Source organism: Rhinichthys klamathensis, unplaced genomic scaffold, assembly GCF_029890125.1.
Source record: "Rhinichthys klamathensis goyatoka isolate OS25496 unplaced genomic scaffold, OSU_Roscu_1.1 h1tg000178l_1, whole genome shotgun sequence".
In the NCBI taxonomy this organism is placed as follows: Eukaryota; Metazoa; Chordata; class Actinopteri; order Cypriniformes; family Leuciscidae; genus Rhinichthys; species Rhinichthys klamathensis.
The window spans coordinates 1,516,918-1,539,332 of NW_026606707.1; the positions used below are offsets into that span (position 1 = coordinate 1,516,918).

Below are 22,415 nucleotides of genomic sequence, written 5' to 3' on the forward strand. Positions count from 1 at the left end.
TTCTCCTCTGATATAAAGTCCTGTTTTACCTTCTTTAAGAAAATGTCAAAACCTTTGAACACAAAGGATTCAAAACATTCATCATCCTTGAGCCTGTTGAAAGGAACCTTTAATTTTTCATGATGACAAAATGTTATATTGTGATGACTTTCTTATTCTTATAACCACTTGTGATTGTGTATTCCTCCCCTTATTTCTTACTGTTAATACAGGTGAAACTCGAAAAATTAGAATATCGTGCAAAAGTTATAATTTTGATGATTATGTCTTACAGCTTATAAAAACCCCAAATTCAAAATCTCAGAAAATTAGAATATTACATGAAATCAATAAAAAAAAGGATTTTAAATACAGAAATGTCGGCCCTCTGTATATAGTTATATATACTAAATATATTAGTTTCACCTTTTAATTTGAATTACTGAAATACATGAACTTTTGTACGATATTCTAATTTTTCGAGTTTCACCTGTATCTGTATCCTTTTCATTTGAAAAAAAAGCCAATAGACTAAACACGTAATAGCCTACGCATGCACATGACGTCACAGTTTTCACAGATTCACGTTTTTGTAGTTTACACGGAGATGATAAGGGTGTCGTTTTCAAAAACTTGCACTTTGAAACCTGTTTTCAAAAGTTTGCGTTTTCAAGCCACCAAAATGCCGTTGTCATGTAAAAGAACAGCCAAAACACAGAAAAAGTCTTCTGATTTTAGTTGAAAACGGTGTCGTGTTAACAGTCCCTAAGGTTTAGGGGTAGGTTTAGTGTAAGTGGATAGAATATACAGTATGTACAGTATAAAAATCAGTATGTCTATGGAAAGTCCACATAAAACATGAAAACACAACGTGTGTGTGTGTATGTGTGTGCATTCCAGCACCTCTCTCAGATGTAATAAGTCCAGTACGTTCTCTAGGCTGGCCAGCTCGACTCTGTCCTGTTCTCTCTCTCTGTGGGCCTGAGCCACCCTCTGCTCCTGACAGGCCGTGAGGAGCCGCAGGTCCTCGTTCTCTCTCTTCAGCCCCGCCACCTCCTGCAGCTGCGCCTCCTTCTCAGCCAGCTCCCTCTGCAGCTGTTTCAGCTGATCTGAGAACTGCTGAACCTGAGACTGCAGCTGCACACGCTCAGCGGAGAGAGACTCAGAGCGGCCGTGAACCTCCTTCAGCTCACTGATCAGAGAACAGAAACACCAGTAACAACTAACATGAGCAATTTACCTTTTCCAATCAGGCTAGAAGCTGATAACTCGTCAAGTGATCGGCTCTTTTGGCTGATGAACATATTAGATGATATGTGTATCGTTGCAAAATCTACTGATTGTCACATTAATGTAAAAACAACATTCTGTTTTCAAATATTTTGGTTTAAGATAAACAAATTCAACATATGTTCCTTGGGAAAATTAAATCTTAATATTCTTTGTTATTCAGGTAAATTGTTTTCAGAATGTTAAGATATTCATACTGGAAAACAAGACAAAAATACTTATTATGATTATAATTTATTTTGGTACATCTATATACATTTTGACCTTAAATATTGATTTACTTATCATTACTGAATTATTGATCTAAAAAAAGTTGTGTCCATGTAGTCAATTACCTCAACCGAATATACACCACTGTTTGTAAGTCTGTGGTCAGTAAGTAGTTGTTGTTTTTTTTAGAGAGAAATGTATACTTTTACTCAGCAAGGGTTCATTAAATTGATCAAAAGTAACAGCAAAAACATAATGATTTCCAATTTATTATGTCATCAAAAAGATGTATCATGGTTCTCACAATATTAAGCAGCACAACTGTTTTCAACATTAATAATAAGAAATGTTTCTTCAAATCAGCATATTACAATGATTTCTGAAGGATCATGTTCTTTTAAATTGTAATAATATTTCACAATATTAGTGTTTTTACTGAATTTCCATCAAATAAATGCATCCTTGGTGAGCATAAAAGAGTTCTTTCAAAAACATTTTAAAAATCAGAAAAAGATCATTTAAAAGAGTTTCAACTGTAAACTTTTTTTTTTTTCAAACTTTTCAACTGTAGTGTGTATTATATTGACATTATATTAACCATCATATGAATGATCTTCATAGTCCACAACAACAGATCAGTTTAAGAAATCCTCTCTTACCAGATGTTGTGACGTAGACCCTCCTTCTCTCTCTCCAGCTCAGCACACTTCCTCTCCAGCTCCGCTCTCTCTCTGTCACACTCCATCAGACTGACCTTCAGCTGACCCTCACTCTCCAACACCTTCAACAATGCAGGACATGCATGTCACATGCATGGAACAGAAAAGGGAGTAATATCTCTGAACACAGAATGATTTATATCAATCAGCTTTAGTCAGATTACCGTCCTGAGTTTTTCAGAAACATCATCTTTGTATTCTTTGAAGGTGACCGTGAGCTTCTCTGCATTTCGGAGCGCTTGGTTTCTCTGCTGCTCCGCACTTTGAAAGAGAATTTTCAGAGAATTTTAAGCTGCGGTGTTTCAAGAATCACAAAAAGACTTCTTGTACATTTGAGTTAATTCCAGCTTAAAGAGATTACTGCTCCCAAGATGAATTAGTCTGAAGTTTTCATTAGCATAACTAATCTCATACCGTTTCCCCAGACGTGTTCTTTCAGCCAACTCAGCTTTAACAACTCTCAGCTCATCTCTGAGCTTCTCCGCCAGCCTGCTACTCTGCATCACTGTCTGTTCGCTTTCTTCCAATTTCTGCTCTGCAGCCCTGAAGAAACAAGAATATGCTGCACCAGATATATGACAGAAAAAGCATCTGATTTTTCTAGGAAGCTATAAGTGGTAGAATAGATGCACCTACTCTAAAGCTTTGGTTTGGGTGTCCAGTTCTGCTTCTAGACCCAGAATCTGCTCCTTCATGAAAGACACACTAGAGGTCCTAGCTCCCACAGTGGATCCCAACATACGAATCTATACAACAAAAGTCAGTAAATAAAATAAACATCAGCTGCGAACAATACCTGAAGAACCCAGAGATACCAGAGAGAGATCAGTTGTTTCACCGGAAGATCGAGTTATGACACCAATGGAGCAAAATTTTAGATTTTCATTTCATGCTGACATTAAGGTGTTTAAAGCTTGTTACTAAGCATGTTGCTAGGGAGTTCAGTTTAAAGGGATAGTCCACCCAAAAATTAAAATTCTGTCATCATTTACCCACATGTAGTTCCAAACCCGTAAGACTTACATCCTCAGAACACAAATTATCTTTTTGATGAAATCTGAGTTTTCTGTCCCTCTATTGAAGGCTACGCAACTGACACTTTGACGCTTCAAAAAGTTCATAAAGAGATCTAAAACTAATCCATAGAATTGAGTAGTTTAGATAATTTTTCTAAATAATATAAACATTAATCAGTGAATATAAACAGAAGCTCAACCGAACCTGCTTGACGCACGAGAACAAACCTCATTGGTTCTTGCTGAAGCTCAAACGTGCTGCGTAACACGAGAATGAACCTCATTGGTTCTTGCTGAAGCTCAAACGTGCTGCGTAACACGAGAATGAACCTCATTGGTTCTTGCTGAAGCTCAAACGTGCTGCGTAACACGAGAATGAACCTCATTGGTTCTTGCTGAAGCTCAAACATGATGCGTAACACGAGAATGAACCTCATTGGTTCTTGCGGAAGATTTTTTGATGGGTTCTCATTGGAACCAGTTGAGTAGTGGTAGTGGTAGTTGCGTAACTGCAAATGGAGGGACAGAAAACTCTCAGATTTAATAAAAAATATCCTCATTTGTGTTTCGAAGATGAACGAAAGTCTTACGGTTTGGAACGACATGAGGGTGAGTAATTAATGAAAGAATTTTAGGGTGAACTAACCCTTTAAAGCTACAATATGTTTTTTTTTTTTTGCCGCTAGGGGTCGCTAACCTCTTACAATAACAAAGGCGTAGGTTGATGACGCATAAGCGGAATAATGAAACTTGTCGTCATGCCGATGGATCTAATAATGTTTATGGATAAGTGAAAACATTCATGTTTTTAACATGACTGTGGTATGAAGCAGGTCGCGATTGCTAATGAGAGACAGATATCAGCGCCACACGCGAGTCACACGGATATAAAGGATAGAGGACATTTCATTCTACCGAACTACCCGCAAGTGCTGAATTACTACTCACACAGGTCAGTTTATTTGACGAATTAAACTTGTAGGTTGACGCAGGGTTGTTTCGCTTGGTCTAACGTTACACTATCACACTAAACAGCATTTGAGTGTGTTGAAAGTAATAATGTTATTCTATGTGTTTGTTTGTTGGCTGCATGAGACTAGCAGTAAGCTAGATAGATCAACATTAGAATAACATACTGATCATATTCTTCTAACATTTCATCATGTTGAGCTTTATAACATTGATTCGTTTTATGTACATTTGCTCACCTGTGTAATAAAGTACATGCAATAGCGGCGTCTCTGTCAAGTCGAAGTTAGTCGCGGACATGGAGCTCTCGGCATCTCAAAAACACCACGCTGATATTGATCCTCGTTTTATTTCTCCATTTGTCCCAAAGTCTGCTTGCCATGGTCCATAATGTTTGAACGAAACAACAACAGCGTGAGCGTGCCGCAGTTGTCCACGTCTGTCGCCATGGTTACTATGGCAGTAAAAGCGGAAATCAGGGATAACGCGGATATTACGTCATTGACAGGCGACAACGACCAGGGACGAGCCATTTTTTTTAATTGGAATTTCTCTGAAATTAAAAATCTTTGGGAACTTTTGGGATATTGTAAGTTCACAACTGCAGAAAATATATCACACTGTGCAAGTGATTTTTGGATATTTTATTACAAAAATCTTATATATTGTACATTTAAGGTTAACCACTGTGACTGAATCAATGAATCATCAACAAACCATTTAGACCCATTTTGTGAAATGGTTCATTGAAAAATCCAACTCCAAAAAATTATTCTTTAATGAATCAGACTTCACTACTTCTCATAAGCACGTGCCAAGGACCACTTAGGTCATGGCGGGCAACTCTGACCCCGACCCCGAGATCCACTTTCCTGCAAAGTTTAGCTCCAAACCTAATCAAACACACCAGGACTTGAAGTGGTGCTGCACAGACTGATCGATGTATGACAAAGTAAGTTGAGAGCGATTGGAAAGCATACAGAGCCATCTGCTCTCTAATCGCTCTCAAGGTTCTTTTATGTCACACACCGATCGCTCTGCGCAGCACAGCGTCAAGTCAAACATGCCTATTATCTGCAAGATTACTAGAAAGATACAGGAAGGTGAGTTTGATCAATGTTGGAGCTAAGCTCTAAAGGAAAGTGGATCTAGGGGGCCAAATTACCCAGCCCTGGCTTAGGTGGACGACTGGATGTCTAGATCAGGGGTCTCCAATCCTGCTCCTGGAGGGCCACTGTCCTGCAGATTTTAGCTCCAACCTCAATTAAACATACCTGAACCAGCTAATCAAGATCTTACTGGGCATACTAGAAACTTCCTAGGCTGCGTTTCCCAAAAGCATTGTAAGCCTAAGTAGATCGTAGAACCATTGGCACCAATGTTCTCTACGATAAACTTAGCTCACAATGCTTCTGGGAAAACGCAGCCCAGGAAGGCGTGTTGAGGAAAGTAAACTCTGCAGGACAGTGGCCCTCCAGGACCGAGTTTGGACACCCCAGCTCTAGATTTTCAAGTTTCGATCAGTTTTCAACAAAAAAAATTATTAAATGGCTTCAGAAGACTTTTGAAATATAGTCCACAAATTGTATGGATTAGCCTACTACAATCATTTGTACTTAAAGTGTGTTCAAATCTCTTAACCCAAGTATGAGCAATAGTAATAGTGATGCCTAATACTGTAAATAAATTATGTCGACTGTAAAAAGTTTGTAGTCAGTAAGAAATTAATACTTTTATTCAGCAAGTACACATTACTGTTACAAATGATTTATATTAGAAATCCTGTTCTTTTGAACTTTTTATTAATCAAAGAATCCTGAAGATTTTTAATTAGTGATGTGCCCGAAGCCTAAATCTGAATTCGGAAAAGCACTGAAAAATGAATAACACATTCTACGGAGCCCCTAAATGGACATGGTTAGGCTTGCTGTGATAGTTGGTTACATGATTACACAGCAAATCAGATTTCATTTATCATGTGAAGAGAGTAAGGAGAGATGACTGATAGGACGATGTCGTAAGATTTGGTGTGCAACAGATCCTAAGCGTCACTGATAAATCTCTTATCTTGTAAAATGTGTGGTCAATGCTCCCTATACACAGAGTACGCATGATCGTGCATTCAAAAGCCATTTCAATACCCCGGATATTGATAGGCAGCTCCCTTATGCCCGCCCGCAAATTATATACAATGTAATTACCCAACTATGTAATTGCGGGAGAACACAAAAGCATTGAAAAAAAAAAATGTCCTCCCATCTCATATTTTTTGTATATGTGTCTTTAGTAGCTCCGTAGAATTTCTTTTCCAAACATTTCTTTTCCAAACATAGTATTTTCTTGAGTACAAAATCAGCATAAAATAATGATTTCTGAAGAATCAATTACTTACAAGACTTGAGTAATGACGCTGAAAATCCAGCTCTGCCATCACAGCAATAAATTACATTTTATAATATAATAAAATAAAATAGAAAACAGTTATTTGAAATTGCAATAATATTTCACAATATTACGGTTTATACAGTATTTTTAATCCAATAAATGCAGCCTTCGTGAGCAAAAGAGACTTTTCAAAAGCATTCTTTTTTATTTTATTTTTTAAATCTTACCGACCCCAAACTTTTGAACCGTAGTGTACCTCTTATATAACTCCACTTAAACTCAACACAGTACCACAAACACTATAATAACCAATCGCTATGTGAAGAGCATTACCTTGGACCTTGAGCTGGCTAACTCAAGCTGAGCAGCTTCAATGTCACCGATGAGCTGCCTGTTCTCCATGACCAGAGAAGTGTTCTCCTGCCTGATAGTGTTGAGCTTCCTCCTGAGAACAGACGTCTCCGTCTCCATTTCTCTGTCTGACTACAGATAAACACATGTTAAATAAGACAAAAACCTTTGAAATCTGTAGGTTTTCGGGTCTATTTTAAAGGAGCTGTATGTAAGAAATGTATTTCAATTAATCATAAAATGGCCCTGAAATGTCACTAGACATTAAGAAATCATGTACATTTCAAATACTTATATCACTGACAACAGTAGTCTGGCCAGGATATTGTCATTTAAAAAGTGAAGTTGCAGCCCTCAACTGATGTTGATGTTGTGTTTTGGTCTGATGCTCCACCCTCCACCTATCTACCAATCACGAAGTCAGTAGTGTTGCGGCATCCGGGTTGCCAGCTCTGCTCAGTTACCACAGCTGCAGCTCGTCACGTTCCTGCTGGATCCTGCAGCCGATCTGGCAACCTTGAGTCAGGGAGGAGGGGGAGGGGATACACCACTCTACAGTAATTTGAAAGTGATTGCAGTACTAGTTTTGGCCACAATCTTACATACAGCTCCTTTAAGAACAAGCATATAAAAGGCGACACTACTTCAGTCCATTTATCTGCTGCATCTTGTGTCTTACCCTGCAGTCACAGGAAGATATACGTGCACATGCCCTCCGCTCTGGGTGAATATATTCTGGATCAGGCTTCTGAAGGTCTTCTAATGTAAGACGACCTGGGAATCCATCCACGAAACTCCTGTTATTATCCTCACCAACGATGTCATTTCCTGATCGACTGAAATGAGTGAAATGCTAATACAACGACAAGTGCAATAATACCTAGCAGTAGTGCTGTAACAAAAACATTATTAATATTAAAATGTCAATATTTACAAAAAAGTATCAAAACAAACAACATTTTAAATTATGTGGGCCAAGGCAACATAGCAAATGAAAATAAATGTAAAAATTGAATCACCCATAAAAAAATCTATCTATGGATAACTTATAATCAATTTCTTAAATTATATAAATAACTTTATACTATTTGTTTAGAGATTGATTATTATTTATCCTTGAATTTTTTTTAATGGATGATAATTTATGTCTAAGTCTCTTTCCTTTTAAAAAACAATACATGCTATTATTTCGTCTTTAAAAAAAGAAGCTTGTTTTGTATTACAATACAAAAATGTTTGATGATTATGCTATTTCTTTAATACTGGTTTTCTTTCTTACTACTTGGAGCATATGAGTCTGAGTAAGCACACTAATGAAAGATATATTACTGGAGATTTAATTGTATGCATGTATATATTTAATATGTACATCCTTTATGTATTCATATGCAAGTTACTGTTGTTCAGTTACTTGAGTTTGTAAATTGAAATTGTTCACACAAACACACAGGAACATAGCAAAGAGAATCTCAGAATCATATCTGCATTATTAATCATATCTGAAAGATCTATCATCATGTAAAACGCACAATCTATTTGAACAACAACTCTCAAGAGAAAAATGCCTCACCTCAGTTGTTCCCCCACTGACTGTAGGTTTTTCTCGGTCAATCGCAGCTGATTCCTTAAGGAGAAAACATCCTCTACCAACCCCCTGTTGTCTTTGAACATTGGTGATTGTTATGAAGAACACTGTAAATAAATGTTATTATCCATGTTTAAATGGACTCAACTGAAATCAACACTGCACTCGCACATTTGGTGTTGCTTTAAACTCAAATGATTTGACTTCATTTCATGCATTCAACAGGTTGTCAAGGAGCAGACGGTCACTCTATTATCCATTACTGCTCTTCGCAGCTTTTAGGCGTGCTAACTGACAAAGTATTTCTATACTAGTGAACAACTGCTTACCAGCATCTTCAAAACAGCAGGTTTGTGCAGAAGAAACACCTTATTTTCCAGCAGATTTAGCTTAGCATTCACTGCAGCGACATCTAAACACAAGGCGCGTCAGTTGATTGGCTGAGACGAAAAACCGTCTTCACTGTAGTGACGTAATGCTCACGTGGTATGGCCGCGAATGTTAGCGCGAATATTACTGCTGTAAAGTTGTTCTGTTGCTCGGTTTTTGTACTGTTATTATTTACATTGGACTGTGTGTTGGTTAACAGCAGCCGTTTTTGCTGTTTATTTGTTAGGGTTAAAGTGTGTCAAAAGATTTTAAGGTAAAATCTCTGGTTGTTTTTATATAAACAAATCTCAATTCGCGTAATACATTCACCGTTTTATAGCTAAAGTTAGTTATATTGTAGCAAATAAATTAGCTGGGCCATAAGATGTTAATTGCATGTTTAGCATTTTAAAAATAAATATATTGGTAGTGTCAATATCATACATTAAATAAATGTTCAAATAAATTAGCTCCTCAGACATGCTTATTAAATTATTTCTGTAAATTGTGTCGAAATAGTGACCTTTGTCCCCAAATGTCTAAATAAAAAAGTCCAGTTACACCAATAAGGTTTGAGATCTTTATTCTTTGGCTAAAGGAGCCTGCTCAAAGCCAGTAAAATACAAAGCAAGCTTTACTAACACTGGTACACCAACTGAATAATGCTTCATACACAACTTAACAAGAGCTTAATATTCATAGGAATTTGTTCCCTCGAAATAAGGAGGTATTATTGTTTAAGTCCAAAGCTTGCCTGATACTAACACTACTTCCACCCTCTGCAAGGTGTAAGATAATATAATGGAGAACAGGGCATTCTCAGGCCAAAAAAGTTTTCCACCTAAATTAAAAAAAAAAAACTCAAGGATTTTAGAAATGTATGAAAATACAAAGCTGAGAGTAGAAAATCTCATTTGGATGTCCTATCAAATCTTACAGCAAAGCTGTAAAGTATCCTGAGTGCTCTCACAAATGGACAATTTGTTAGTGTATACCGTTTGAAAGCAATAAATAGCACCACAAAAAGCCTGAGTCAATTGTAACAAAAACTATTGCTGCTGATTTCTGATTGTAATGAGAAGCTGAAGCTGCAAATAAAATATAATATAAAAAAAATACACAAATCTGTTTAATTCATTGCATAGTATAACAAAAAGTACAAATAACTATCCCTGCCCCACAAAAATGGAAATTAGACATCGGATTTAAAATGAGGAAATTAAACTAAAATGGTACTTATTAAACCTTAAAAAAACCTCTTACTTTAGAACTTAAATTCCCATGGCAGATATCAACAGCTGAACATGTTTTTTTTTTTAAGGGGGGGATATATGAAGACCTCTCAACGCTACAGCGCTCTGTCATATGCTTTAAAGATATACATATTTTTTTTAAATTACAAAGAGACCCTCAGGAGACAAATTACAAACAAATAACAAATAATACAAAAATCTTTCTATTAGCCACCTAGGAATTTGTGGAACGTCCCAGAAAATACCAAGATCTGATGTAAATATTAATGCTAATCATATATTTCATTTTTGTTTTGTGGCATTAGAAGAATTAACCATTTTACATTGGGTTTTTTAACATCAATCTCATTTCATAACGAAAATCACAAGCTAGGCTGTTTAAACTGAGGCGAGACAATACTGGATGTACAGAATGAGAACTTATGTGCAATCAATTGAAATGTAAAATAAAAGTGCCCTCCTGACAATAGCGCCCTCTCCTCTTGGCAATGTGAGCTATGAGAAAATATTTAACTGAATAAGTAGAAAAAAAGTCCTCAGTCTCCAGCAGCATATATAGTATCTGTTTCACAACCCCTTAAGGCACCTGCACATCGGAGACAAAAAGCGAGGACTCGGGTTATTTTCACATAGTAGTGAATTGATTATGTCTTTAACCTGAAACTACAGCCACCTTCAATGTGTGAATCCAGTCCATGTGAAGGCAGTCCATTTAAATTTCCACAGAGACAGGTCACACACACACAAAACTCTACAAAGTCTCATCTCTTCATCTCTATGGTAGTCCTGAGGCCCCTCAATTACCTCAGTCATCCATGTACATTCACTTCCCTCCTTATTTGTCACAAAATATAGTACATTACTAGGGCCAAAGCGGACCGTACTTTCACCAGAAATACACCCGTATGAAGCTCAGGAGGCAGTGACGCCCTCCCATTCCACCAAGTACTGTACTTTTCCGTCGTCAGTGACGCGGCGAGCGAGTACACGGTACTTCTCCCCACAGGCCAGGCGACCCGCGGCTCCGAAGTAAGTGCTAATGGAGCTCTTGAGGTGGTTGAGCTGGGTGTCGGGGTCCAGGCCCTGCATGATGTCCATGCCGCTGTAGAGGCAGGAGGGGAGGGGGCTGGGCTCGGGTTGCGGCTCTGAGTTGCAGGGAGGGGAAATCTCTGGATTTGGGGGCTGCAGTGCTCGTCGCGGACGTCCCCGTCGCCTCTTTATTGGGGGCTGTGTGAAGGTGGGCCATAAGCATCCAGTCCGTGGTCCGCTCGGACTGCCCAAACTGGAGATGAACAGGGTACATGCATCACGCTTTTGAACAATTCAGTATGACGTTTTTTATCAATGGTAGAGGTCCGCATGGGCATTACGTTGAGGCCTGAAGAAGCCACTCGTAAAATAATTTTAAATGTTAATTTAATATTTTATTATACATTCCATGCATTGCAATCCCACAAAAACACTAAATTAAAATACTGTTAAAAAGACTATAAAAAAACAAACAAAAATAAGCATAAATGATCAAATGTACAGAAAATTATAATTTATGAATTTTAAACAATTAAATAATTACAGTTAAAAAGTTTGGGGTTGGTAACATTTTCTTTAATGATTTTGAAAGAATTCTCATCCTCAACATTACTGCATTTATTTGATCAAAGTATCAGTGTCAGTAATATTGTGAAATATTATTTTTCAATTTTAAGATATTCCATTGTTTCCTATTGTGTGAATGGGAAACAATGGTCAATTTAATGCATCCTTTATGGGGAAAAAAAGTTAAAATCTTTCCCAAAAAAAATATACTGACCTCATGATTGGTAACTTTTGTATGGTAGTGTATATATTTTTTGTACATATTCACAGTACTGAGGGGAGAATAATTGTCACGAACATAATGTCACAAATTGAAAAATGAAATCCTTAAACTGAAAATGAAATCACCTGGACTGCCTTGAGAGGCTGGTTGAGGTAGTTTCACTTGTGCTGGTGGCACCAACAGATTCAACATCTGAGGTACTTGATGAAGGCAAAGATTTTTCACTTTTGGCACACACAAAAACAAATATTTTTGTAATTTAATAAATGTAATTTGGCCTCATTTCAAAAACTACAAGATTCATTTTGTGTTGATCTCTGTCTCACCTTTTTGAGGCCATCAGGTCTATTGAGTTATTGTCTAGAGTTGGAAACTTCCCATTATTCTTCATAGAAAAAAGGTTCAAAACAAAATGTTATGTCTACATGAAACTTTTTGGAATGGACATTAAATAAAGCCAGCAACGTACGTAAAAAAATAATGTCACTTATTTACCTGTGCCAATAGTTCACTTGATCTTCTCAATTTCGCCAACATCTCTAAAGAGTGTGTGTGATGCTTCCTCTTTCCTTTCTTCACTGCTCCATTAGTGACAATGCTACAAAATTAAATGTAATAAAATGTCATATTTAATTTTTATAATAAATGCAAAAAATTATGTAATTTTAATTAACTTAAATTATATAAAATATTAAATTTACTTATAATATTAAGGAAGAAACAAGTGATGACTAACCTGGATAAAAGAGGGGGTTTTGAGGCTTTTCTGCCTTTGATTTTGATCTCATGGGAAGCTTTTTCTGGCTCTCGGTCTGACAGGAGCTCGGAGCTCTGGGGGGCCGGTGGGAAGCGAATTCGTAATCCAAACAGGTGCTTCTTCTTCTTTATCTCTTTCCCTGACATGAACCTAGAACCCAACAGGTCAAAGACTATGTTCATACTGTCAATACAAATCTGGAAAATCTGGAATCTGGTCTACATGATTGACGGTCAACACTGTGTATCTCAACTGTTCAAATACGATTTTTGTGTCCCGTGGCTCTCTTTCGTATTTCAAAATACCAAAATATCTGTTGTGGTTTCCATGGCAATGATTGAAGACACCTCATCACCGGACCAATGAGATGTCTCCACTATATTATAATTTTCTGCGAGCCCGGCATATTGACAGAAAAAAAAAAACTTTGTTTCTGCAACGAGGTCTGACGTGTTTACGTGGCGTGAGAAAGTGACATAGGCAGAAAAGCTATGTGAAATCCGATCAGAGCGGTCTTAAATAAGGATTTATAGAAATGCGATTTGAATAGGATTTCAAACCACATATAGATGTAGCTTGAAACAGATTTGTAAAAAAATCAGAGAACGCTTGCTAAATATGATCAGATTCCAATCGGAAATGCACAAAAATTGGATTTGGACTGACAGTCTTAAAGCTAAAAGGGCCAGATAAATTCATTCAAGCTCTACTGTATCAAGACAGAATGCCCATGATGGGCAAACAGATAAACTCACATGTTGAGGTTGCTGTTAAGTGCTTCCAGAATGCATTCATATCGTTCTGCTCTAGGGGTATCTGCAAGCTGGAGGTACAAAGCCAGAAATGAAATAAAGCGATATTAACACTAGTTAAACATTAGTGCAATTACAAAAAAATACACAAAACAGACTGATACCTCGCCAAGCTGAAGCCTATCCCAGTTTTCATTGATGTAAGTCATCAGTTCGAGTTCTGAGTCAAAGTATTTCTTTTTATGAATTACACTCAGGTTATAGAGACTCAGGTGTGCAACGTCTTCCCTGTGAATGAACACAACACACATGATGGAACACAAAAATCCTCGGTTAAACTATTTAAAACAAAACATTTAGATAAACACTGAAATTCTGGTCAATTATTTTTATGTTATGGCTGATTACTGATATGGCCTATATTACAGTTCTATACTACATGGTTTAAAATACACTTTCACACTGCAGCAATTGAACCAAGTGTGAAAACAGTCCAAAACTCACCATCTCAGAGGCAGGCGTTTGAGGTACTCTGGTCCACTATTACAAACGGAACAAATAAATAGATAGAACCTGAGAAAAAAGACAGAAGTTTTATTAAACATGACAAGACATTAATCATTGTGTTTCACTTTATTCGGATGATTCGAGAGCAGTACTTCACCTGTCTCCAAAGAGCATTGGCTTCTGAAAACACTGGATGCAGGCTTCATGAAACCACTGTTTGCACTTATTACACTGCAACATCTTCAGATACCAACTGTGGGAGGAGAACATAATTACAATTCTACTTCCTGCAGGCGTTATTGTGTATCTACAATCCTCTGCACTATGGGGATTATCTTAAGAAGAATTATATCACACAAAGTTGTTTTTCAGTAATGGTGTCTGTGTGCTGCACTCACTCGCCAGGACCTCCGCAGTAGCAGTAGCACTGCTGGATGTTGGTCTTGTGGCCCTGGTCCCACACTAAATCTTCAAGGGCGTATGGCAGAGACTGCTTCATTTCCTGTAGGGCTTTGGCATTTGGCCCCTTCTTCAGTGCACCGCCTCTCTATGATTTCAGAGATACAACCACAACAATTCATGACAGACATGCATGCTTCTAGCCTGCATATGGAGTCACTAAGTCAGAATTCTGGAGATTTATTCAAAACAGGGTTTACATATCCCTTCTAGTCATACCAGGAAAAAACATGTAGAGTGTCCTGGGATTTCTAAGGCACTGACTGTATTTTATACTACTGTTAACAATGTTTGGGGTCAGTAAGATTTTTTTAAGAAAGAAATTAACATGTTTATTCAGCACGGATGAATTAAAGGGGTCATGAACTGAGAAATCAAATTGTCCTTAAGCTTTTGACAGAACCGAAAACTTCCTTGTTAGTCCAAAAACAGCTTATATTGTAACCAAGCACCAGAGAACGACTCGTCATGGAATGTGCCTATAGATAGGTGAAAGACCGTTCAATGACGAGGAGAGAGGAGCGATACAGGATCACTTGACTAAAAATAACCTTTAAGAAATTACCTTCCAAAGGATCCCAATGCTAGGAATGTGATTATTTTCAACAATGTGAATGTCTCAGTTTAGCATTATATATTTGTATTCAGTACATTTCACTGTGGATTCTTTGATACATCAGTCGCAATTTCGGCGCTGGCTTTGCAAACAGACCTTTACAATATGGACTCGACAGTAATGCGACAACATGTTAATTCTAATGCCTGATCTGTGACCAGTGATTTCTGATACGTTATGATTCATGTACAGTCACATGTTTGTCAGATGATCAAGGTTTTAGTAAATCAAACCAGTCACTTCACACTGTTTCTCTTAAATAATCTGTTATTTAAACTGTGATTAAATTATATATAGAAACTTAGAAAGCAATCAAAGAACACTCCCTTTACAATCGCTGGAGCTGTCAATCAAACGGCGAGAGTTTATCAGTGACTGAGTTCTGGACTCGCGCCAAAACTCCCGTTATAACAAAGTCCCTTTTATCTATAGTCTTTGGTTATAATCAACGAAACTCTTATTTACATCATATTTGCAGAATAATTTCTGAAAGATCATGTGACACTATTACACTGGAGTAATAATGCTGAAAATTCAGCTTTGCATCCCAGAAATAAATAATATTTTTAACTATATTAAAATAGAAAACCATTATTTTTAAATTGTAATGTTATTTCACAATATTACAGTTTTTTTCTGTATTTTTGATCAAATAAATGCAGGCTTGATGAGCATTAGAGACTTCTTTCAAAAACATTAAAGATAGTAATGTTTCCAAACTTTTGACTGTATATGTATACATATCCCCCCCCCCAATATATAGGGGGGGGGGGGGGGGGGGGGGGGAATATATAAAATAAAAGTCTTTATATATTCCCACATCCACAACCCTCATAGAAGAATGAAGGTTATGGTTAGGGGTGGGCGGTATGACCACAATTCTATTTCACGGTATGACTAATTTTATTTCACGGTAACGATATATTTCACGATATAGTTATTTATATATGTAGTTATTCTCGAAAAATCGACAAAAAGGGCTTTGTATAATAAATAAACCCAAATACTTTAGAAATGAAAAGTACTTCACATTGTTTTCTGTTTCTCTTATTTGGTAAATTATTTCTTTGGTAAACTATTTAGATAGCTAAATATAAACAAAACACACTCATCAACTTTTAGATGAACTGCCCCCAACTGATTGATATGTTCCCCGGTACATTTTTGCCATGTCTGCTTAGGCTACACTGCGTTTTTAAGGGGCTTGTTGTTTTGCTCTTTTTGTGATATCTGGCAACCCGTCAACCGTCACCCTGCGCTTTAATCAATAGTTCAAAAAGTTCAGAAGTGACTAGAAGGAGAGCAGCAGTTTGAAAACCGAACAGCAGCAACTGTTAGTGTTGACAAAGTAGCCTAGTTTAAATTATACACACCTTGTAACTGCGTCATTATTTGACCATAGCCAGGTGAACACCGCGCTCCCTCAGTGCGTGTGCACGCGCGCGTCTTCTGCATCAGTAATTTGAGTGTCAAGTTGTAATCACGGATCGAATCAAAGCAAGATTTTATCAGCTGGTTCGGTGGTCAATTGTTTGGAGTTAGAAATATATAACTCGCGATGCATATTTAGTAATTTTGCCTCAGATAGGGTACAGGATTATACATTCACTTTAACAAGCAGGATGGTCATTACCACGGGCGGCAAACTGTTTGCGTGTTTAAAAACTATACATAAGAGACGGAAAGATAACTATACATTTAAGGTTATTTCTATTCGTTACGATATTGATAACTGTTGTTGTCCAGCTTTCCCCGTTTCGAGCGTGCACTCCTCTAATCTGCTGCACTGCTCTAGCTGCGTCTTTCCCCCCGAAAATATCACGTTAACAACAACAACCCTTTAGAAAATGTAATTCCTTTGTGGATCCACTTGATCTGCTTTCTCCGTGTTTCTTTTTACAATTCGCTGTGTTTCAGTCTTACGCACGTTGCACGCGAGTTAACCACGCCCACTTATTTGCATGTCGCGATATACACGGAATAAAAAAATCTGTTACGGTTGACATTTTCTACCGCGGTAACGATATATACCGTCATACCGCCCAGCCCTAGTTATGGTACACTTCTGTTGCGACAGTATCAGGAAAGAACATTAAAGACTTGATCTCGAACAGGTCATTTAATATGTAAAAACAATGGGTCAAGAGGAGTTTTTGACATGATTAAATAATTTACATTTATTCATTTAGCAGACCTATTAGGATCCTACTATATATAATGCAGCACCCTGTCTGCACATTAAAAACCCTGCAAATGATGAGAAGAGGGTCATAGGCAGGACACCTATAATAATTATTCAGTTAAGATATTGCTTAAAACAGGATTGAATGTGGCATCAACAAACCTTTGTTGTTGTGGCGAACACGCACTGTCTGCAGAGCCATTTGTCATCAGAGGCAATGACACTGGGGTCAATTATGGGAGCATGGCATAGCTGATGGTATCCTGTGGAAGAGATGTTCAGCAGTGAAATCTCCAACTCAATCCCTAATGTGGTTGAGAGAAGTGACTTCGATTTACAAGAAGGATAGAGGCAGTCTACCTTGTCCACATTTGTCACAGATGACTATTTCATTGGGGGGCTCGGAGCTTTCATTCTGACAAATAGAGCAGAGCATTTCCCCTCCACTGTCCCCTAAAAGAAAAAACAAATAAAGAAATGAACAGTCTTATCCATTACACCTGGGAACAGTGACTACATTTGTGAGAAGGGGAGAGACTGCATTCAGAAGCTCTAAAAATGTCTAGGGGGTTTGGGGGGTAGGGTGTTGTTCCAAAATATTTCCGAACTTCTAATGGAAAATGTGAAAAGCACTAAAGTTCACAAGAGGAGGAAAGATGTGCTATAGTTGACAACCATCAGTGATGGTGAACACAAATACTTCACTGCAACTGCCACTTGAAACAAATATGAACTGAAGATAAAACTATAAGTACGTTTCTTTTATGCGTATGCATGAACGCCTTTGTTGAATTGTTACCAAGAGATACAGCGACAGATGCCATAGGTACCTTCCCTATTCTTGTCTCCTGGCTCGATGTGGAACTTACGGTTTGTGTAAGCCTGGAGACTCTGAGGTCTGTCAACTGTCAGGGACAAATTAAGAGATAACTCAGGCTGAATGAAAGAGATGGGGAAGAGAAACCAAACGGCGACAAAAAACAAAACCACAAAGTCAGACAGCATGAAAGAAGCAGAATAATAGAAGAACTGACCCATCTTCTATTAAAATGATCAGAAAGAGAGAAGGAATATGATGTGCAAATGAAAGTTAGGCGTAGAATCAGTCAGTGGATGGTGTGCTCATAAATCTAACTCAGGATGTTCATGACAAGATCTTCTCACTGAGACCCACCGCAGAGATGCCATCAAGACACAAAGATGGGTAACAGGGCATCAGTATTCTTCAATCACAATGAATGTAAAGCAGTTTGTATTTACCTGTCTGAATGTCCTTCCAGAGAACCCAGGATTTAGACTGATCTTCAAAAATCACAAAGCAGCGATGCTTATGTTTATCTATCTGTGGAAAGCATTAATCAAAGACGTTCTGATTACTCGAAATAGAAGCAAGCTTTTTGGTGATTATATTGTGATAATAGAGGGAAACAGACAGTGCCTGCCCAATTTTGGCTCAAGGAGCATTTTTCCCATTCACTTTTCTTTTCTTTAAAAAAAAAAAGAGACTACAAACTTTGATTTGAGGCAACAACAAAAATAGTACAAAAAATCAGTAGACAACTGTGTATTTATTGACTTTAATGAGGGAAAGAACTACAATCCCATGAAGTATTGCGAATGACAAATAAAAAAATGACAAATATAAACATTGACTTAAAAACGTTGATTACATGTATACAAATGTATTGTACATTTATTACATTTTATTTTTAATTTTACATTTAATTAAATGTATATATATATATATATATATATATATATATATATACACACACAAACATACTGTAAATTAATATACACTATATATATGCAGTATATATACACATTTGTACATACACACACATAAATATATATATATATATATGTATATTCATTTACAGTATGTTTGTAGGTGTGTGTGTATGTATGTATATATGTGTATATATATTATATATTATATATATATATATGTATAAAATACACACACATCTACACACACTCACATTTATACACACAAATATTTCATTTGAATTTCTTTACAGAATCACAGGCAATGTTAATCACCTGGAATTCTATTGTTAAACACAATTATTTAAAAAATACGGTTTAAATAACGCAAACTGATGACTTCAACAAAAGCACATGCCATCGATTAGCAACCTCAGAGCTCACAGTAGGTCTGTCTTTAACAAGTCATAAGTTATCATTCAAAATCTATTTCCCTATGGAGAAAATTAATGGGAATTTTACTTCCAGAATGCAGCTGTTGCACTTTATTACGATACACTAGTACATTCCAGAATACTAGATTCTGATTGGTTAAATACTTTTGTAAAAATGAGCACTAACCTGTATAAACAACCGTTGCCCCAGGGCAACTGATTACCTACATAGCTTTGCTACTTTCATTACTTACATCCTTATGCTGTGAATTTCTTTTCAAACAATTTACTCAAGTCAATATCTGACTTCCATTTATTTATGTTAAATATATTTTGATATAATGATTTGTCTGAATGTATTTGATCCCTTACACACCTTGGAGATAGTTCCCAGGTAAAACAAGCCATCTGACCATCGGGCCAGGACGTCCTGCCCTTCTTCAAACTTGTTGGCGAGCCTGGCCGTGTCGCTCTGCCCATCTTTCAGGGGAAATCGTGACAAGGGCACCGGTGACTTTTGTTGGCGATTTGGAGGTGTCTTTTGATGGGCGGCCAGGTTATCTGCACTTGCTGAGTCTCTGTCAAATGAGCAAAACAACAGCTCATAAAAATATGATTCAACCACATTTTTGCCTACACTAACACACAAAAAAAGCAGTTTGCACCTGGTCAAATAAACAATTAAGGCTGAAAAATGTAGTACCAGACTATCCTCGAGCACATTTCAGAGGCATTCACGTGTAAAAATCGCCGTGGGATCTTCTCTGGGACTGAGTGCACTTTGTATTGGCTGGTCAGTGAAGCGCCCATACAGAATGACAGTGAAAGCAAAAAAGCCTCTTTTGTTAGCAGCATAGCTGGAGAGAGCTAGCAGGATTTCTCATTCACAACAATGTGCCAACAAATAAAAGCCTCCCGTCCAAAAGCCTGAACAAACTGTTTCACTGGCATCAGAAAACGCATGTTTAAAGCCAGTAATTTTAACCTGCTGTTAAAGTGAGACATGAAAGCCCCCCCGCACACCCCCTTGTTGTATTGTAACAGACTGGTGTCTGGGTCTCTCTTACCTCATTCGGCCACTTTCCCGGGTTACAATGTCGCACAAACACAAAGAACTACACCATAAACGGGCAACAGGAGCTCCGCTTTGAATAGTTTTGATTCTGCTTTTACAAAATGATTCAAACGCATGAAGTGTTTTACATTACGGTAAACGGCTGGTTTTGCTCGCTCGCTCTCGCCATTTTTGTTTCCCGCTGAGCGGCAAATGCATTGTGGGACGCGCTCGCGCTCCGCACGGACTCACTTTCCCTCACAAAATTTGAAAAAGCGTTTGTGGGAGGATGTTTACCTCACTCACTCACACCGTCACTTAACTCTGCGCTTCTTTGACCATTACACTTCCGCGTCACTGTTTTGTCTTCACAGCGACAGACAGTCAAAACGTGTATTTTGGTCAATGACAAATAAGTCCGCGATTATAAAAAGCCGTCTTATAAAAGTATAATTTAAAACACATGTTTTACGATTTTTTTATTGCTGTTGGTTTCATGCAATAAAAAACCCCTTAAATATTGTACCAAAATGTAGACTTAAAAAGCACTAAAATAATTTGCACACACAGTGCAAGTAAATCTTTATGCCTATTTTATATAAAAAAAAGGTTTTATAAACATATTTTGATAAACTTCATCATATGTAAAAAAAAAAAAAAAAAAAAATTTGAGCTACACTGTAAAATATTATATGATCAATAAGTTATGACAACATATGTTTTTACATTGCTTTAAATCATCAAAAAAAAGTTGAAATGACTTAAAAATCCAAGTTGATGTATTTTTTTTTTTTTTTTTTTTTTTTTTACAATGTATGAATATTTAGAAGTTTTATTTGGGTGACGTCCCCTCTGTTTGGTTGTTTTCCAATGAAAGCATTTTAAAATAATTTCTTTAATAATATAAAATATTATTTTAAACTACTTGTGGCCATTTTTTCCCCAAACATTTATGCCTTTTAATGACACTTAAAAATATCACTGTTCAGCTTACCAATATGTTTGGTTAAGTTCCACACAATATTACGTAAACAAAATATTAAAATGGCTACCACTGGAATTAAAACATTATTACAAGCTTATCGCTTTGAATCGAGCTAAGGCAAGCAGTTTTGAACACTGTCTGGTTATGTATTTTCTCAAATATGTATTTTGGATAATTTTTAACCCTATAAAGCTACGGACTGCAGCTTTAAGTTATCTGCTATGAACAGCATTTTTATTGTAATAAAAAAAAAAAAAAAAAATGAACATCATGTCAATTATCCTTTCATATTGAATAACTTCTAACTTCTATATGGATTATTTGACTTAAGTCCAGGAGCTTCACATTTTCTTTTTAATCACTCAATGAAAAAGCTATTGTAAGAATTACCAACGTTTTTTGTTTTTGTTTTAGCTCTAATATTGGCTAAGAGGCAATATATTTCATATATATGTTATAAAACCTGTATAAAAAAAGGCTATACAGCTAACATGCAATATATAGCACATGGCACCCGCTTTCTTGAAAACATGCATGGCAAACAGATGACAATTATTTCTTATTACAATATGGAGGGTGCAGGATGTCATTAATCAACAGCCTGGAGAGATGAAAGAAGATGAAAGAGGCATGGGGCTGCTTGAACAGAATTTGCACATTAGATTTTTATAAATATACAAATATTTTGAGCTTGAAAGACAGTTCATAAACAACTTTTAATATGAACTTGCAAATAGCACTATATCATTGTATGGAAGTGCTGTGCCTTACATTTATGCACCTCTACGGTGGCCTCACCAATGAGGCCAAACCTCGCATGCCAGGAATACAAAATGCTGCATTATAGGCTACTAGCTGCATGCTACCATGCTTTTGATGACAGTTATCAAAATTATCTTTACGTTGGGCAGTTTTGAAGTTTTGTTTAGTATTTAAAAGCAGATAAATAATTAGCTTGTTTCTATTGTGCCTTTTCAATTTAAAATGATTAATTTAGTCATGTATAGTATTATTAAT

General features: G+C 36.8%; 2 protein-coding genes across 3 annotated transcripts in view; both read right to left on the bottom strand.

Moving 5' to 3' along the window:
* Positions 1 to 8,964, bottom strand: part of ccdc18 (coiled-coil domain containing 18) — a 32,513-nt gene extending 23,549 nt beyond the window's left edge. Inside the window, exons 1-9 of the mRNA XM_056260801.1 lie at positions 8,834 to 8,964; positions 8,490 to 8,611; positions 7,599 to 7,755; positions 6,902 to 7,051; positions 2,835 to 2,944; positions 2,613 to 2,741; positions 2,363 to 2,459; positions 2,139 to 2,260; positions 883 to 1,171 (exon numbers count right to left, since the gene is read on the bottom strand). Of these exons, the coding sequence (XP_056116776.1) occupies positions 883 to 1,171; positions 2,139 to 2,260; positions 2,363 to 2,459; positions 2,613 to 2,741; positions 2,835 to 2,944; positions 6,902 to 7,051; positions 7,599 to 7,755; positions 8,490 to 8,590 (1,155 nt within the window). The 5' untranslated portion in view covers positions 8,591 to 8,611; positions 8,834 to 8,964. The remainder of the gene's footprint in view (positions 1 to 882; positions 1,172 to 2,138; positions 2,261 to 2,362; positions 2,460 to 2,612; positions 2,742 to 2,834; positions 2,945 to 6,901; positions 7,052 to 7,598; positions 7,756 to 8,489; positions 8,612 to 8,833) is intronic.
* Positions 8,965 to 10,276: 1,312 nt separating this feature from the next.
* mtf2 (metal response element binding transcription factor 2) lies at positions 10,277 to 20,737 on the bottom strand. 2 transcript variants are annotated; one of them, XM_056260802.1, is made up of 16 exons: positions 20,427 to 20,737; positions 19,736 to 19,937; positions 18,479 to 18,560; positions 18,049 to 18,123; positions 17,579 to 17,671; positions 17,381 to 17,481; positions 14,360 to 14,508; positions 14,119 to 14,214; positions 13,959 to 14,027; positions 13,619 to 13,742; positions 13,458 to 13,525; positions 12,682 to 12,852; positions 12,441 to 12,543; positions 12,272 to 12,330; positions 12,071 to 12,169; positions 10,277 to 11,408 (listed from the first exon to the last, which is right to left on the bottom strand). In XM_056260802.1, the coding sequence occupies exons 1-16, from the start codon at positions 20,429 to 20,431 to the stop codon at positions 11,039 to 11,041; spliced, it is 1,866 nt and encodes a 621-aa protein (XP_056116777.1). In that variant the 5' UTR covers positions 20,432 to 20,737; the 3' UTR covers positions 10,277 to 11,038. The 2 variants fall into 2 exon arrangements, with proteins under 2 accessions (XP_056116777.1, XP_056116778.1); XM_056260803.1 differs by lacking the exon at positions 18,049 to 18,123 and having other exon boundaries at positions 20,427 to 20,736.
* Positions 20,738 to 22,415: the final 1,678 nt, after the last annotated feature.